Source organism: Protopterus annectens, chromosome 8.part0 (assembly GCF_019279795.1).
Source record: "Protopterus annectens isolate FY-2018-M chromosome 8.part0, PAN1.0, whole genome shotgun sequence".
Classification (NCBI taxonomy): Eukaryota; Metazoa; Chordata; order Ceratodontiformes; family Protopteridae; genus Protopterus; species Protopterus annectens.
The window spans coordinates 991,105,976-991,126,217 of record NC_056741.1 but is presented as its reverse complement, the minus strand read 5'-3'; the positions used below and the strand labels follow the sequence as shown (position 1 = coordinate 991,126,217).

General features: G+C 38.3%; 1 protein-coding gene across 1 annotated transcript in view; it reads right to left on the bottom strand.

The window, feature by feature from the left end:
• Window positions 1-20,242, bottom strand: part of LOC122808378 (myelin-associated glycoprotein-like) — a 413,712-nt gene that overhangs the window by 102,560 nt on the left and 290,910 nt on the right. The window contains exon 2 of the mRNA XM_044079344.1: window positions 18,501-18,597. Coding sequence (XP_043935279.1) covers window positions 18,501-18,546 — 46 coding nt within the window. The 5' untranslated portion in view covers window positions 18,547-18,597. The remainder of the gene's footprint in view (window positions 1-18,500; window positions 18,598-20,242) is intronic.

Genomic DNA, 20,242 nt, shown 5'->3' with positions numbered 1-20,242 from the left:
GTTTAAAAAGTATATAGCTGCAATTACAGCAGATTGCAGGCTACAGAGTATCCACATTTATTTTCCATATTTAGATGCCTTGATTATATTTGCAGTCTTTCTCAAAGTGACAAGAAACTTTCTGTTGGGTGAGAGATCTCTTACATAAGCTGTGATCCCAAGAGAACATTCAGACTCCTTCAGACTGGATTCTATTCCTGTGATGTCAACTAGACCCCTCAGTTCAAAGATCTTTTCTTACACAGGAAGAAATTGATATTTATTTAGATCTATTTTTATAGTTTACCATTCAGACATTGGTCACTGTGAGGGAATACCTCAGAATTTTGGGATTCTCATAATACCCCTGGCAAGACTCCACACAAGAAAGACACAGTATGCCTGAAATCTCTTAGTTTCCAGCATTAACACCCTTTATCTTTTCTTTTTCCAGAACTTGGGTTTGTCAGAAGAGAAATCTTTTGGTGAAGTGAACAGATATCCTTAAATCCAGGTCTCCCTTTCTCCCTCCCTACTCCACAGCAGTCAGTGATCACAGACACTTTGTACTTTGCTTTGTGAGCAGTTTCAGGAGAGATAAAAGTGCAGGGGGTATGGGACACCAAGAACAGATGCAAGCACATAAAAATCAAGGAGATGCTTGACCTGATCAAGACATTCAACTCTTTGAAGCATCTTTGGTCCTTCAGACCTCTTCAAGTGGTTACAGACAATAACCACTGATCAATTAAAAATCATATCTAAAAAGACAGGCAAATGCCAGCTAGAAAACCGAAACATATTTATTCCAGCAAGGTGAGTGCAGCTGTCTCCAAAAATCACTAAAACTTCATCAGAACCTAGTGAATGATACCCAAAAACTTATCAATTTCTAACCAGAATAAATTAATATGTGCTCACATTGTTAGGACATTTAAAGATACATTGCATATAAAATATTTGTTACAAATATCTGCAAGTACAAATACAAGAATAAATAAACTAAAAGGAGGTATAAATCTATATAATAATAATAATAATAATAATAGCATATTTAATAAACTGTTGTGTATAAAGCTGAAATTTTATTTTATTTAAAATGTCCGTGATGATACCTAAGATAAAAATCCATTCAAAGATTAGCTGTCCTTAATTTCAGAACACTGGCAATTAAAACATTAGCATTCAAACCAGGAAGATTCATGGCATTTAATCTCAACTGCCATTGTGGTTCCTTATATGCAATCATATCACTTGTACTTAATACTTCAAACATATCATCCATGAATTTTTCTGGATAGTTATTTTCAAGAAACATCCATTGAAGTGTATGATATTCTATCCAAAGAATGTCATCATTAGAGACCATTCTAGCCAGCCTAACAAGCTGGCCTTTAAGTAAAGAATTTTCTGTGCAATTGAGTGATGACTATTATAATGAAGATAGGAGTTAAAGAAAGTTTGTTTTCGATACATATTAGATTTAAACTTCACCTTCATTCTTATAGATTGTAACATTTAAGTAACCCACCTTCATAGGTAAATACTTGTGTACATTTCAAATAAAATAGTTTATGACTAATATATTCCAAAACTCATTCATTTTATCAATGGAGGCATTCCATAATATCCAACAGGAAGTTAATCTTGAACAAAAAAAAAAATAAATCAACTAATATTAATTGTCATTGGTTTCCCAATAATCCCAAGAGGAGAGAGCTTTGGTAAACAGTTGAATACTTTAATTTTGTTGAACATGATTCCAAAACTCAGCTAATTGGTTACATACATAGATATGGATTAAAGTTGATTTGATTAGTGTCCCTCATTTGTTAAGATTCTTGGCATTTTTTGGGATGCTTTACATATGATTAATTTAATGAGGATTCAAATTTCCTCAGTGTAGATGTGGTTGATTTGTTTGGGTCTGTTCCATAGAATGAAGGTCTTGAATTGTTAACAGGATTCCTCTCCTCTTGTGATGTGGAGATCAATGAAATTAACATTTTTACCAACCTTATGGAATTAATGTTAAAAAAATACTGAAATGCAACCTGCCAAACAGCCCTTTGTGCGAACCAGAATGATGAAAACTGTCATTTCAAATGGCACTGAAGTTCGAAACTCAGCAAATCAAAATGCAGATTCGCTGAGTTTCGAACTCAGATATTGAAAACACACTGTAACGCAGGGGGTCAAGCCCCCTGCACCCCCCACAACCCCCTATTTTAATATTCTAACTCCGAGGATGCACTACAGTGGGGAAGGGATCCATTTCCCAATCCCCACTATAGAGCACTCCGCAACCACAATGCCGAAACTGCAATGAGCGAATGTCAATGTGCATTCGCTCATTGCACATTAGATGCCTTTGTATTCCACTAACTGTGATCTTGAAAACGTCCTTTCATGCAACTGTCTTTCGACAAGTTGCATTTCAACATATCAGTGGTAAACCATATATATATATATATATATATATATATATATATATAGATAGATAGATATATATATAGATAGATACATATATATATACATATAGATATGTTTGAGGCAAATACTATAAACAAGCTTAAGCGGTTATGGGTGTGGCATGCACCCCAGTTTTTGCTAATTTGCTTTTGCTAGCATGGGAATAAAAACTCTTCCCCCACAATAAAATTAGATAATCTCTTAATCGTCACATCCTCTCTCTCATCAATCCCAGGCAAACCTTACAAAGTTTGACCACTCAATGACAAGATTGTTAAGAACGTCTCTCTATAATATATCACCTAATCTCTTAATCATCTCAACCTCTTTTGTATAACCATTGCAACCACTATCCCTTTGCCTCAACCCCAATCCTTCACTTTTCCATGTATCTTCCCATTGAAACTCTAGCCCTCTACCACCTCTCCCCATAAGCAATAACTCTTGTAAACAAAATACTGCTCCTTACATATTCTAGTACTGACCTCCCACTTAACATGCCATACCATCACTTTCCTACTGCAACCCCAACCTCTAGCCTCTTACTTAACCTAGACCATTATAGCAACTATTCCAATATATTTCTTAGACTCTTCATTCTCTCCATTAGTCTCTGTCTTAAATATAGAATACTTCACTGTGATCACCCCTCCCTCAAAACAAAGCCTTTGCTCATACCCACCTTTAAGAACTATTCCAAATTTTAGCTTTGGAACTCAAAGGTTCAGTTGCGTGGAGACAATCCCCAAAAGCCTGGCCCTAAACATCTATACTCAAATCTCAACACCACAAGCACCCTAACAGCCTAGATAACCCCCTTCCTTCAGTTATAAACCACCCCTCCTCAGATGCATCCTTTACTCCTTATACAAAGACATTTTCTACCGAGTCATTCCCATTCAGACATATCGTTCTCCCACTTGATCAAGCACAAGTCTAGCCAAAAAACTAAGTATGATAACATTAAATATTAGTAGTATTTGTAATAGAATTATAGGTCTATATGCCTGGATATCAATCAATTCTCAGATATCAAAGCCATCATTAAAACATAGCTTAAATCCAATATGAAAGATACAGAAATACTACCTTCAGGCTATAGCATCATGAGGACTGACTAATTCCACAAAAATGGAGGTGGAGTCACCCTACTGTATCTCAACTCCTATAACCTCTCCTATTTCATCTTCATCCCCAAATTTCTCTCAGATAAAATGCTCATAATACCGTTAAAGCTAAACTCTAAAAAAACACTCTGTATTATTGTGCTTCATATCACCCTGGAAACAGCATACCAGTACTCAAAGAATTTCTCTCCTAGGCATCTATTACTATTACTTACGGAAAATCATTCTAGGCAATATCAGTACTGACTGGCAAAATGTAACCTCTGATTAATCCCTCATCCTGCATAAATCTATTTGGTCTGACTCAACTAATCACAACACCTGCTAGATACAACAAAAGCAATAATGGCATAATTCTTGACTGGATTTATGTCTCAGATGCTTGTAAATATACTATCAGTGGAAACCTATCCTAACTACCTAAGTGACCATTTCCCCACAAACATACACAGACTTACCATTCATCACCCCAGTACTCATCAACTTAAACCAACCAGGAATCTCACAAAATTTAAGAAAGACTTATTCAACAGTATCCTTCAACTAGCCTGTACTACAAATTCTTCATTAGATGATGCAGGTACGACTTCTAAAACCTTCCTTAGACACCATAATTAACCTTCACCCGATATATATATATATATATATATATATATATATATATATATATATATATATATATATATATATACATACACACACACATATATAAAAAGAGTAAAAATGAAACACTCCACCTAGCTATCCACCCTCACCAAAAATAAGGCTTGGAGGGAGGGTCTATATTGAATCAGCGAATGCTTAAAAAAGTGAACGCTGATTCATCAACCCTATTTCAGCAAACGCTGAAAATCCCGAACACGCGGAGCAGCAAATTTTTTTTTCAGGGAAAAAAATTGCTGGGCCGGTTTCGGGAGTATGCCATTCCCTCCACTGTGGTACAATCTCAGAGTTGGTATATTTAAGTAGGGGGGGGGTGTGGGGAGGCAAAGCCCCCCCCCACATTAAACACTGTTTTAAATTTTAAGTTTTTTTTTTTTTTGGAACAGCGATTTTTTTTTGGGGAAAAAAAAATCGCTGTTCCAAGTGTTCGACATTTTCAGCGTTCGCCGAACTAGGGTCGATGTGTTTGCTTTTTTAAGCATTTGCTTATTTAATATAGACCCTCGAGGGAGTGTATTAAAAAAAATTGCAGTGATATAGGGAACTTTGTAATGAGGCTAAACAAAAAATTTATACAAAGAGAAGATACTATGACAAAATACAGCTTAATCATGTTGTTGTTTGTCTTTTCCTGGTTAGGAATCGCCACAGCGGAACTCCGGTCCGCTAATTATTGGCGGTCGATTTTTATGGTGCCTAGTTGCCAGCCCGACGCCCAACCTTCAGCAAAGGCACGCCCATTCACGCATGTCTTTTGGAGGCCACTCGACTGCGGGGAGGACATACGGACTCCACACAGAAGGCATGAGAAAGCCGAGAATCGAACAGGAGAACCTCTTGCTGTGAGCAACAATGCTACCGCTGTACCACAGCTTAATCATAAAAATTATAAGAAAAATAAAAAATTCTGGTCCTCTATTCACACAATCCTAGCTCAAAAAAAAAGATCTTTATCCCTCCCAAACCTGTTCACATTCAAAACAGCAACACCATTTAATAAATACTTTATAGAGAACATTGCTGCCCTCACTAATAGCACATCACCCTCATGTACACAAACCCATAACATATTGCCAACTGCCCCCTCCATATCAGCACATCACTCTCCTCATACGCATCCATATCATATTTCCAACTACCCCCTCCATACCAGCACATCACCATCCACTACACATACCCATTACACATTAATAACTGCCCTTCCACAACAGCAAATCACCCTCCCATACACAAACCCATAACATATTACCAACTGCCCCTCCACAACAGCACATTTCCCTCCTCTACACAAACCCATAAAATATTTCCAACTGCCCCTCCACAACAACACATCACTCCCTGACATATTACAAACTGCCCCTCCACAACAGAGCATCACCCTCCCCATACATACCCATAACATTTTATCAACTGCCCCTACATAAAAAGCACATCACTCGTCCCTACACAAACCCATATCATATTACCAACTGCCCCTCCTCAACAGCACATCACCCTCCCTTACACATACTCATAACATATTACAAACTGCCCCTCCACAGCAACACATCACCCTCCTCTACACAAACCCATAGCATATTTCCAACTGGCCCTCCTAAACAGCATATCACCCTCCCTTACACATACCCATAACATATTACCAACTGCCCCCTCCACAACAGCACATTGCCCTCCCTTACACATACCCATAGCATATTACCAACTGCCCCTCCACAACAGCAAATCACCCTCCCCTACATATACCCATAGCATATTACTAATTGCCCCTACACAAAAGCACATCACTTTCCCCCCTACACAAACCCATAGCATATTACCAACTACCTCAACCACTACCACATTAACCTCTGAAAAATATGAATCCAAATAATCCTTAATCATAAATGCTAACAACTTTACCTTAAAACCTGTAACAATATATACCACAAAAAAACTGCTACTTAATCTTTAGCCTTGCTCCACAGTTGCCGACAACCTCCCACCTGAATTCCTGAAGATGATAGCAGAAGCTATATCTTACCCAGTTGTTATTACTCAATAGATCTATACAGGAAACTTATGTCACAGCCATTTGGAAAATATATGTCATTTCACTGCACAAGTGATGGAAATTATACAGAGATTATTAACTTTCATCCCATTGTAATTTTGTCTACTCTCTTAAAAATCCAGGAAAATGTATCCTCACCCAATTTCTTCACTATCTCCTATCAGAAAATCTCTTAACCAGTACTCAACATGGAATTTGCCTTGGCCATAGAACAACTACTGCACTATTGCCCTTTTTAGATAATATATAAAAGAAAAAGGAGTCTGGAAAACTTAACTCTTCCATATTTCTGGATCTGTCCAAAGACTTTGATACCATCTCACATAGCAAACTCCTTCAACAACTGTTCCATCTTGGTCTATCCCATTCTTCACTTCAGTGGTTTAAAAGCTACCTGTCTGGTAGACATCAAACTGTTAGATGGCAACATACTTTCTCTCCTTAACCCCCCCTTACCACTGGTGTGCCCCAAAGTTAACTTTTGTTCCACTTCTATTTAACATTTTCATTAATGACCTTTGTACCTCTTCTAGGTAAGTATCCCTTATACAGTTTGCTGATGATATGTACAGTAATATGCTCATCTGACACTCTTGCCCATCTTACTGAAATCATTCAAGAAGCATTTACCTCTGCTGAATAGTATTACTCAAGCCCCAAAAACAAAACTACTGCTACTCCTTCTCAAAGCACATCTGAATGACAAATCCAGCTTTAAAATCATATCACTTAATGCAGAGAAATTTTATCCCATACAAAACTGCTTGGTGTTACGACTGATGACAACCTCAGATATGAACTCCACATTCAAAATAATATAAAAACTCACCAGAACTTGGCATGCTTTACACACATATAAACTCTCTCTTACTAACTCTACTAAAACCACCCTAGCAACCACTTCCCTCCTTCCTTCCCTCTTATATGGTGCCCCTATACTTAGCTTACAGATATCTTTTAGAACTAAATTTGAAATATGGTGCAACAAAGTTGCTAAATTGTACTGCCAATAAATAAGACTCTACACATCAAAGCAAAGCCCTTAAAAGTTTAAACTGACATGAACTACCCCACTGCCTGGACTTAGTACAACTAGCTACTGCTCACATCATTTATAAACCCCAATGCCTGTCTTGCACTACTGATAAGCAACTTCTCACCATCTATAAACCTCCAGAAGCAACTGGAAATAGCTGTTACTGCTACTTTGTTGCCAACAAATGGAATTCTGTTCCACAGGCTATTAGAACTGTAACTTGTCCTCTTCCTGCATTCCTTTTCTGAAAGACCACCTAGAATACTTATGGATCTGCTCATGCTATACCCTTGGTAGAACCTTAGTTTTGTCTACTTTTCTCCGCCCCTATCTGTACAGATTCTCTACCTGTCACTAATTCCTCAGCTTCACCTGGATATTCAGCCTTCTCTTCCACTTTACTTGTTCCTATCATCACCTCCCCATTTATGTTAATCTATTCTAATCTGTCTCCCCCTTATAGTTACAATTAAATTAAATACATGACTTTTACTTATTTACTCTGAATGGCTGAAAGGATGCTTTACCTTGCATTTTCTTCTTGTTATTTTTGTAACATTTTTGTTATATCTCTCTCTTATAATATTGTTGATTATTTTTGAATGTATAATTTTCAACTGTTTTTTATATAATGTCTTTGAAAAAAAATGTTCTCTACTAAATAGAGCTTTTCTCCCCGGGCCTCCACTGAATACAGGTTCTTGTGATCCAGTTGGACTTTCCCAGTAAACAAATGTCAATAAATAAATAAAATAATAAAACATTATTTTAGCATTTGTCTAATAATGTAGAAAGTTAAAAAAGATTAATATCCTTTTTGTGATGTGTTTTCACTGTATCAAGAAAACTTAATACAAAGAAAAATATATGAAAGATTGTGGACATAAACTTACAGATTTTCTAATCTTTATTAGAACTGTGCATAATATAGATTTCCATGTATAGTTCCACAGTCTGTTTCTTACCCTCTTTAAGTACACTCTTGTTGCTACAATACCTCACCCTAACAGTAACTAGTCCTGCAAATGGCTGCCTTCACTAGTAATTAGGTCTGAGTCTAGCCTATGTCTAGCCTATTTCTTCTGCATCTTGTTCCACTGGCTACAGTCCTAAGACAGTAGAAGCTTCCTTGTTCTCAGATTAATCCCAGTACTTGAATCTAACCTCTAACTCCACTGGTCTTATCCCTGTTATTGTATTTGAAATGAGATATAGAAGTCAAAAGAGAAAGAAACCTGCCTTCAAGCTTTGCATTTTCAGCGCCTATAGCTTCATGTCATACTTATTATCAGTTAGTAAGCAACCCTCAGACACATAAACAACTCCAACAGAAACTTCCCTGTAGGTCAATTTAAATAATGTATAGCCAACTCAGCCCGTATTCATTAAAATTCCTCTTGCCAAATCTTACTATAGCAATTCCTGCACTCATTTTTTTTTAAGTTCATGTTACTGTTCTAATATCCTAACCCCACTCATAGGAAGGGGGTGAAAAAAAGAATACTACAATGTCTGCAGTAATCTACCTGCATACGGATACAGTGGCAATCTATGATGTCTGTAACAAAGACCTCAAACTGAAAGTATATTTATAGGCAGCATCAGCAGAATGAGGTATCACTATATACCATCCTCTCAATACACTAATCATCACCTACAAAATTCAGGGACTACTTTGAGAAGGTCACAAAAGCAATGGATGAGGGCAAAATCATTCACACTGCCTACCTTGACCTGGCCAAGGCATTTAATACAATACCCCCTCTAGCATTGTTGACAAACTCAAGAGGTTAGGTACAAACATGTATGTCACCCAGTGGATAGCCAACTGGCTCACAGACAGGTCCCAGGAAATTAGAACTGGGGAGTCCACCTCTACAAACAGGCCAGTCATAAGTGGAGTCCCACAGGGATCTGTCCTTGGACTGCTCCTTTTTGGCATGTACTTCTCAGAAGTCAAGGCCAATGTCAGTGGTTTCTGGCTAACTACATTTGCAGATGATTGCAAATTAGAAGCTGTCAATGAATCTCACACTGACACAAATGTTCTCCAGGAGGGGGCTGACACAGACAAACAACTGATGTTACAGCCATGGATTAAAACTAAATGCCAAGAAATGTATAATAGTATCCTTTGGGAAGTCATCCATCCCTGGTAACTATCATATTGACAACACACTCCTTAGAGTCAACCCAGTAGTCAGGGACTTAGGGACACACATTGACAGTAATCTGGCCTTTATCATCACGTGTCTACAGTGGTGAGGAAATCATTCTATGTTGCACAACTTATAATCAATGGCATGGCATCTAAGTCCAAGGAAGTCAATGTTCCACTGTATTCAGCATTCATCAAACATATCATTGAGTGGAATGCCTCCTTTGGTATGTACCTAACCAGGCATATCCAACAACTGGAACTTCCACAGAGGTTCCTCACTAAAAGAATATAGGGCATAAGTAATATGTCCTATGCAGACCGCATCAAGGCCTTATCCCTGTATTCTGTCTCCTACAGGCTTTTGAGGGGAGATCTATGCCTAGCATACAGACATTGTCAGACCCCACTCTGATGGACCTGCTGCATATCCACAAAAAAAGTACCAGAATTACTCATTTTAAAGACTTAAACCTTGCCTGTTATATAAATAGAATCTGCTGGAGAGATAGATATGTATCTCAGAGACTGCCCTGTCTATGGAACAGGCTCCCCATCCATGTGAAGCAGAGTTCTTCCCTAATCCAATTCAAGTGCAATTTGGACAATTGGATGGGAAACCTGAAATTCATCCCTGATTTGGCACCAATGTCTCTGATGCAAACAGGTAACCTGTAAATGGTTCATCTCCCAGGTCCATGCTTACGCTTATCAAGGGTATGAGAACTCGTCAGAGATTTGGGATGCATAGCTAGGTTTAAAAAGGTCCTTGTGGTCATTAGCCTAGTAAACACCTATGAACCCATGAACCTACGAAGGGAAGTTGCACTCTGTAACCACAGTGATAAATTCAAATACTTGAAAATATTCAGCTTTTGTTACATTTTACTACCTGATTGAAATGTCTTCTACCACAGAATTGGTCATGGTTGCAAATATAATACAACATTGGGACAAATCTAGGACATTAAGTGTATATATCATAATGGAATGGGCTGTCCTTCACTTGGAAGAGTCTTGGAGAAAGGAAAATGAAAATGTCTAGCATCTGTAATGGTTCAGTATTACTACTAACTTCAAAACAAACCATTTCTTGCCAATAGTCGCAATATAGCCTACATAAATGAGAGTGAATATAAAAAAACTGACCAAGTAGATCACAAGCATGTGGATTTCTATTATTAAAAGTCAGTCAGCCATGTCTTGTCTTCCAAATGTCTCATTTGAGCTGACATACTTTTTTCCATATTATGGATAGGGCAACATATACAAGTATAGTGGTAATGTCTATGGGATTTGAAGTAAGCAGTGGAAAGCCACTTCCAGATTTTCCCATTTCTTCCACTTCTGCATTAACACTGCTGGCAATAATTAATCAAAATAACTGGTCTATGAACATTGTCAGGATGAGGCCTTCACCCGTTTATGACTCCTCCAGCTCTATATATTTCCCCTGAAATTAACATTTATAAAAGCAATTAACCTCTGCATTTGCACTGCAGTCAGCATCACTATGAAAACAAATTAGATTAGTCATTCAAATACCTAGTCCAGAATGCTCTGTGCATTCCTGCCGATCTTCCAGAATGACATTGTTTATCCTGCCGCATGCCTCCAAATCATTCTGATGTTCACTCATTTCCTTCACCTATCAGTCTCTCATGATACTCTAAAACAGGATGAAATCAGAATCTATGTGCTGAACTACTAATGAAATTTCTAATTTTTGTAATTTGTTTAATTCTCACTCGGTATACTCCCAAAGGAGAATTAGTCTACAGCTGCTACCCATCCTATGAAGAAATAAGAGATTTGATAAATCAAAATCAAAACAAACTTGTCACTGAATTACTGAATATTGTAAAGGAAATAAAATAACTGGAGGAGGGATCTTTAGAAAAGGAGCAAATTTCATAGAGCAATATGGAATTTTTGGGACAAATCAGAGCTGGTACTAGCATTCTGACGGCCAACAGCAAGTTTCAACTTAAGGGCCATTCCCAGGAGGATGTAAAGTGTGATGACATTGCTGCCACATGCCCTTCCCAGTCAAGCTCACCCAACACCCTTCAACAAACAATATATCAAGTGAGAGTACACTTAGACCATTACAAAGACTTGTAGAGCTACTATTTACTGCATCAAGGTACACACACTGACTGGAATTTAGCATCAATGTTACATTATAAAAAGGCTCAGTACCACAGCATGGTAACCACTCACAGAGGTATATGCACACACTGACTGGCATTTAGTAGTAATGTTGTTACAACAAGCCCCTGTACCCCATTATGTTAGCCAGTCCCACAGAGGTACATAAGGACACCCTGATAGACTCTCACACACTGGACAGAGAGACTCACACAGATTCCCACACACAGGGCAGATACACCCACACAGGCTTCTACTCACAGGACAGACACCCACACATGACAAAGACAGCACTACAGCAAGACAGGACAGAGACTTCCACACACAGGTCAGAGACACCCACAGTTGCACCCACACACAGAACAGAGACACACAAGACCAAGAAAGAAATACAGCAAGACTGGACAGAGACACTTACACTGACTCCCACAAACAAAATAGAAATACACACAAACTACCACACACAGGACAGAGACACCCACACAAGACAGAGACAAAACTGCAGCAAGACTAAACAGAGATCCACACAAGATGAAGGCAGCACCACAGCAAGGCTTAAATTCGTAAGACACGTTAGACAAACTGATTCCAGCACACAAGATAGAAGACAGCTACAGACATGCAGAACAGTCAGATTGTAGAGACACACAAGACAGCCAGAGGTAGAAAATACTACAGACACACAAGACATACAGGAGGGAGCCATGGGGATTACACAGACTGCAGACAGACTCAAACCCAAAGAGAGACAGGTGAAGTCTAAAAGCACACAGATGATACTGGGGATTACAGTGACTGCAGACAGACTCAAACCTAAACAGAAGCAGGTGAAGTCAAAAAGCACACAGATGCCAGACATCAGAGTTTCATTTATCTTGTGTGCAGTTATCTCCTCAGGTTTTCAGATTGCTGCCATTTGCCTCATGAAAAAAGTGCTGCTCCTGGCTGTCCTTGCCTCATAAGAAATCCTGATGCTCATAACAGGGAAGAAAAAAAAAGTTTTGATGTACGAATTGAATTGCAGGATGGGTGGCAAGGAGGAAGGAGAAAAGCGTGGCTGCCTGCGAGAAAATTGGCTGCATACGTGGGGGCTCTTGTATCTGGGGAGAACTCCAGCAGCCATGGTTTCACTGGGTGCCTAAATGCCAAGTATGGGAGAAATACATGCAGAATAATATTTCGGAGAAGTGAGGTTTAAGGGGTGACAGGAAATGAGCAATTCATGTATCGCTGGAGTGAATGATAATTGGTAAAGATATATACTGCATGAAAAGAATGAGAAATATCATGATGGTTTGTTTTCTTTCCTTTTAATGCATGTGTACTTATGTTGCTATTGCAACTGCAGTTGTGATTTAATATAGAGGATTATGAGCTGGTTGCTAATCCTAGCAGATTTATTATGTCTTTGAAACATGGATGCCAAAAAATTCACCTCAAAAGTGTAAAAAAGTAAAAAAAAAATGCTAAGTATTTTGCCAACTTTCAAAACCATAAAACACTTGGTGAGTGTTGTCAGAAAGGCAGCGTAACATAGTCCCCTTCTTTTACACTCACCTTCCACACCTCTTAACTGTTCAGATTTTCACAGATTGTCCAGATTTTTGCTTTATATGTTTGGCTTGTTCCTGATAAAGTCCATGTTTTTTGGACAAATTACTAAGACTGAAATTATGAAATGATATGCATTTAAGTTTCAGACTTCATATCCTTCAGAAAACACAGGCAAACACACATCCTATTATTCTAGAAACTTTCCAGGAAGTCAGGGACATGTTACCAGTACAGAAAGCAGGAAGAAATAGATCCTTAATCATGACAATATTTGCTAGTCAAGAAGAAGATTTGACTGCCTAACCCTAAACCCAACCTTAATAAGCTAATCAAGAGGTGCTTAACAATTGTTTGGATTGGGTCATTCAACACTCTAGCACTAACTTTAATTGTCTTTTTCTGAGTATCAGGGGATAATCACTGTGTTCCATGCACTACAAATATGTTAAAAAAGTCAGACAAAGCATGATTGACAGAGGACTTCTTACTTTTTTAGTTAAGTAATAATCGCTTACAATGTTTTACTCTTTCCACATTTATTTGAAGTTTATTGTATTATCTCCTCCTTCAAATCAATTATTTTCTACAATAACAATTAACTTTTCATCTTCATATATCTCTCCCAGTTAATACTAATAAATAAGTCTATGGCAGGGAAACAGGATAATGCAGGGAGGATGCAGAAAGCTAATATCAAGGTGGCTCATTGCTCAAAGCATCTTACATCTATTTATGGATTTAGTAATCCAATGAGAGCACTAGTATGCTGAGTTAAAGCCATTTAACTAAATCAATGAGCATCTACATCATTCATATTAGCAGTATAACAGGGGTGGGAGGTTGGCGTAATGGTTAAGGTGCTTACCTTAGAAGCACAAGGTGCAGGGTTTGATTCCAACATGGGGTAATTGGCTAGGCTTAAAAATGGCCCATAAGTGCAGTTAGCCTAGTACTAACCTATGAACCTATGAACAGCAAACCAGAGGAGCAGCAGTACTACAGCATGGATGGGTAACATGCATGATATCTTGGCAAAGTCATGTTTCTGTTCCAAAAACATTACAATCAGCTATATGCAGTGGTCAATGGATAGAGACAGACAGTGACCCAGACTGACACGTAGGGAAACATAGCAAAGGACATTGGCCAACAGGAATACCACTATAGGTGTGAAAATTGCAGAGGCCACAATGTCCACCATATAAATGAAGATGAAAGGGAAAACTGGAAAGCAGGAAGGGAGAGTACAGCAAGGAGAAGGAAAAAAACACAATGGTAACCGATATGGAATGGATGGTATGGGGACAAAGGGGCATTTTATTTGGGAGACAGAGCCCCATTTTTCATTATTAAAAGAGAAAGATACAAGAGGATGATATCTGGAGATTACTTTGTGTCAGATAGAGGGAAAAGGGTGTTAGGGTGGTTAGTGAGCACAGGCAGATAAACATGAAACATACAGATATGCATGTGTGACTTGCATACAAAATGCATGGTAGAGAGTAATGGATACATACAGACAGAAGGCAGACAACTGACTCTGGTGAGGGATGGACAATGAACAAGATACAGGAGAAAGACACAAAAAGAAGGGGTTTCACTGGGAAGGGTATAGGGAAAGTTCAGGAAGGATTCACAGCCAGGTCAACACAGAGGGAAATATAACCAGATATCACACTCCTGATTGGATAATGTCATGGGTAAGCTGCTTCACTGGAGGTCCAATGGCCAGGCTACTTATTTAAGAGAGATTACTCAAGTTGATTCAGAAGGTGACCCATGTTCCCTGTTTGGCTGTCCAGCTGCCTCCATGCCTTAGCAAATACAAGCCTCCACATCTACAGTTGGATTAACACAGGTGATACCTCTTGTCCTCCATCAATAATGGAGCCTTCAAGATAAAGGAAGTCATGCAGGGTACTGAAGACAGGCCAGAGATAGGAGGCATTGCTACCCTCCTGTACTGCAGACATGGAGAGCAACAGTGCCTTAGCCTCAGCTGCAGTAGCTGGTACAGACTGAGATAAATGCAGCTACTCCTCGACCTCAACTGGATCTGTATGTGAGAGATGCAATAGGATGAAAATTATATGACACACACACATATGACATGAACAGTAATGCAGTTGCAGACTGGAATGCCATACAACACATACACATAATGTGGTCTAGAGAACTGCAATGACAACAGACAACCATGTTCAAGGGATGATAATCAACCCCTGCAAAACAAATGAAGTAGCAGTGGAATAGGTGAACAACACTTAAGACAGAAAGACATAAATGGAGATACAAGAAAAAAATATTATACAACCATGGCTGCATTTCCTTCTACCTCCATCTGGTGGAGCAGATCTGTATTGCACTACTTCAGGTCATCTAACAGATGACTTCACTCTACTCCCATATTGGTGACATCTGTGGCATTAAGCAGCATCTATGCCAGGCTGAATCAGGCCTACACCAGTTTTAAACTACATCATAGTGTCCCAGCAGGTGCCTGGAAATTCCTGTACAGCAACAAAAGGAAAAATGTACTCTCTCTGGTACACCATGCTGGAGCCATATAGTTCATGGGCAAAAAACTGCCATAGCCATTAATTTTCACCAATCACAGAGAAATCTGGTATACCCATTTGCATTGATTCAGCTTTTTGAATCAAGTCTCTCACAAAGCTACACTGTGGTGCTATCTGCATACCTAGGCAAGTTGTACAAGCATAGATGCCTCATGTCTCATGCTAATTAGTGCCTGAAAGGCTCACAGCACTAGTTATAGTTAAATATTATGCAGAGGAAATGATTCAAAGACATCAGTGCTTTGTGGCCTAATTTGCATAACCTCCATAATAAGTGACATGTTAGCATGATGCAATGCTCCATCACCATTTTGCACAACCCTGCTTCAAACATGTAAACTAAATCTACTTGAACTGCTGCAAAAGTACTGTAGAGGTGGACTACTAGAGAAAGACAAAGGAATGCTTAGGCTGTTAATGTTCCTATTGCACCTGCATTGCCTGTGGTGTCTTTCAGGAAGAAGGAGGGTAAGTGTATTGTTTGTGAACCTGATAGCTATGGTAAGGATGGAGCACATAATGCTCAGCTATGGTACACAGAGTAATGGTTCTATAGGACACAAACATGTCAAGCATTTGGTTACTGAGGCACACAGTCACATTCAAATTTTACATACAGGATCACCTCACAAACAAATTCTGCATTTGTGCATGTGGATTGAGGATGCTTGGCTCCATGAAAGCTTTGAGAGATACTTTGACATATAGGGTAAAAAATTGCTATGGTCATACATACATACCAGAAGGAGGTCATGGAAACTGGTAACCACAGGTGATAGACATGCAGGTGCATTAAGGGAAGCCACGATCAGTAACAGATGCATGGTGTAGCATAGCACATACACCCACTGAATTACATGTTTTGTCCATATCTGTATAAATACTGGTATGACTACACAGGAAGGAAGTCAAGAGGCCAGAAGAGTGATATACTACTGCATGGCTAACATACAGATGCTATTCCCCTACTGGTTAAAGGTGCTGCAGTCTAGCAGGTCATTGGTCAGATCTGGCAGGAGTTGGTGTGGGATGTGAATTCTGTGGGTGGCTGCAATACGATAATAGGTCAACTGCAACAGATGCAATGGTGGATTATATACATGAACATCCATAAAAAGGAAACAGCTCAGGGTATCATGATGGAGACAACTACCACACTTGGGTGCCACTGAGCACTGATAAGACTAAGACAGAGAGAGAGCAATCTTTGTCATCACTAGAGGACCACCCCTTCATATCAGATGATGGCTAGGATTTCGATGCAAGCACGATACTTACTACCTGTGTGTCAGTACAGGAAGTGCCAGGTTAGCACTAACCACACTTGTATGGTATGATGTATATTTATCCATGAAGTGAAATCAAAAACAGTAAAAAATGTCTCAGGTGAAATATCTGAGAACAAGTGAATTCCAAATCCAGAAAAAAAAACACAATATTCTGCTCCAGAGACTCATGGCTGGAATTTGTTAAAAATATTACATCATTTAACCAAGCAAAATAATTAACAAATGATAATTTTCACACCATTTCTTCAATCTAAAAGAGAGTAATCACTCTTATTTATAATGTCATATGATCACAATTCTTAAAGTCACATTAGTTAAAAACACATTGCTTAAAACAAGATACACATTTATTGTTTAAAAGTATGTTTCACTTTTAATACAAGTTTAATGCTGATAGTAGAACTGAGGCCAGGGCTTCTGTCTGATATGTTTTTTAGATAACATTTTACCATGCATCTTTGGAGATGAGTGCAGTTTTGTTTTTTTGTTTTTTTTTTATGAATGAAGAAAAAGGATATGATAATGCTATAACCTCTGTCCTGTAGGATCTAGCAGAATGCAAGGGCAGCATCCTATCCTTTGATGTACATGTTAGAAATTATTGCACAGAACTGTTTTCCATGTGTCCCACTAAGAGTATCACAAAGTGATATCTGAAGCATATGTCTGTTGACTTTAAATGTTGTCATATTTCTAAAGCATGCACAGGTTTCACTAGTGAAGATTCAGAAATGTGCACTAACAGAAGGTTGATGCCATGATAGCAAATATGACTGTTGTTTATGGCAACTTGCAGTTTACATGGTCTGTTTGTATCACTAATGGAGGAGGCATCTCTCATATTCATATGTTGCTGCTGAGTACAGTCTCACTGGATGAGATGTACGCCCTGTACCTTTGACTCCCACACAAGATCTTCCTGTGTTTCTTCTTGCTACGTGTGTGTGTGTGTGTGTGTGTGTGTGTGTGTGTGTGTGTGTGTGTGTGTGTGTGTGTGTGTGTGTGTCTGAGTGCATGCACACGTTCACATGCACGTGAGGATGTTTGCTCACATGCCCTTAATACAGTGCCAACTATTTAAATTGTAATGTATGTTTAATATTATCACACATTTAATACTTGCATAGAACTGATGTTTTGTTTTCAGTAACCCACTAGGAGTTTTTACTAATAAAAGTTATGCAAGTCAAACTACTATGTTCTTTGATTTCTTAAACCTAATATACAGAACAACTGGGTAATTTCATATCAGCGATTCACTTTCTTACAGACCGTATAATAAAACTTTCACTATAAAGATGCATATATTTACTTTATGATTACTTTAATAAGAAACAGTATGATAGGAGATTTTCATCTGCACTGACACCATTATGTTTTTAGGTATTTCTATTTAATAAAATAATCTTCACGGATACATAAAAATGTAAATCTTGCATTACCTTGTAAAAGAATATATCCTGCAAACAGAGGATTAAGGAAATCCATAGCTTAATGACAGTACCACAGATGTAGACACTAGAGAAGGCAAACAATTTTCTGAAAAACAAAAATGATAAACAATATAGGTTATACACTTAAAGCAGGTATGAAGAAAGCTTGACATTACAGAAAGTGTGGTCATTTTTTTTTCTTTTTTGTTTTGCTTTTAGGCTTAGCAATTAGCCACAAAATATTATTGTACTATTACTCAATTAAACGTCTAAGTGATTGAATAAAAATTAGAGTTTAACAAGCACATACTTATTTTTCCTTCATATTTCACATTCATGTTAATAAACCTGCTTGCTACATGAAGTCATATTTTTTTCTGGCTGCTGAATTTTTGTCACTGACACATTCTGTGGGTTTCAGGATATGAATGCCATTTTACTTATAATGATATACATATATAAGATAGAGTAGTTTCTGTAGTTATTAATATGTATAAGATGCCACAGTGTGAAATACTGAAAAGAGCAACCCCTGGATTCACTATCCTTCCATGCAGGACTAGCTTAGTCCTGCACGGAAGCGGCCATTTAGAAGCAGGACGGCAGCACACCATGCATATTAATGAAGGTGCGCTGCGTGAGCCTTTAATCTTACACGGAGAGTGTAAGAGTGCAGAGGCATGTCTGAGAGCAGAACTCTCAGAATATACATGCCCCTGAAATGAAGAACAGCAGACAAGTCCTAAAATAATGAGCGAGACCACTCATAGGTGTACGCATACCCCCAGCAACATCCCCCCACGTGTAAGAGAGCAATAGTTAAACAAAAAATATAAAGATATTTTATTTTTTTTATGAAACAAATTAAATGTAACTGTAGCTGCATGGCTCTGCCCATCGCTTAGCTAAGGTTAATACAGCTTAAATGTCAGAACAGGATTAAAAGCAAGATATATGCAAATAAAGCAGTACAGCAATAGTGTAGTGGGCATGAGCATTTGCCTTACGAGCAGTCATTCCCAGTTTGAGTCCCACTGCAGCACTTTCCATGTCAAATCACTATGACCAATATTTTTATTTGTATAACCTATTAAATAACATATAGTTGTGAACTGGAGTACTGCATTAAATACAGATGTGAGGTGTCAGTGTCATAATGTTGCAAAGCCCACATATAATCACACATGTCCCATGCAGTATATGTACACAGGAATCAGGGATACAAATGGAAGGTAACATGTGTAATGAATGATAACACCATACAGCTTCCAAATCCCTCACCTTCCCATGAACCATTAGACATTACTGTCTAAATTAGTGCAGTGGTAAGCTGTAGTAAGCAATAGTAAGCAAGTGTAAGCACTAATAAGCAGTAGTAAGTGGGAGTAAGCATATGTAAGCACTAGTAATCGGGTTTAAGACCGTTGTCGCGGGGGCAAGAAATGCACAAACAGGTTAAGCAATTGAGAAGATAAATCGGTATAAGAAACTGTAACCGGAAGTTAGCAGTGCTTACCACCTCGCAAACCCACACAAACACGCTTACAACTGCTTAAAAGTGCCTTAATCACTCAGTATCCAATGGTCCTTGTTCTGCCCAGCAACAAAATAAGGCTCAAAACAGGGACTTTGCACACCATAGCCAAAGTGATTTACCACTAAGCCATGTGAAATATACATGACCCAAATGGTTTCACAAACATATCATCCAGCACAGTCATTAAACGGTACAAGAAATGTATTTAAACATG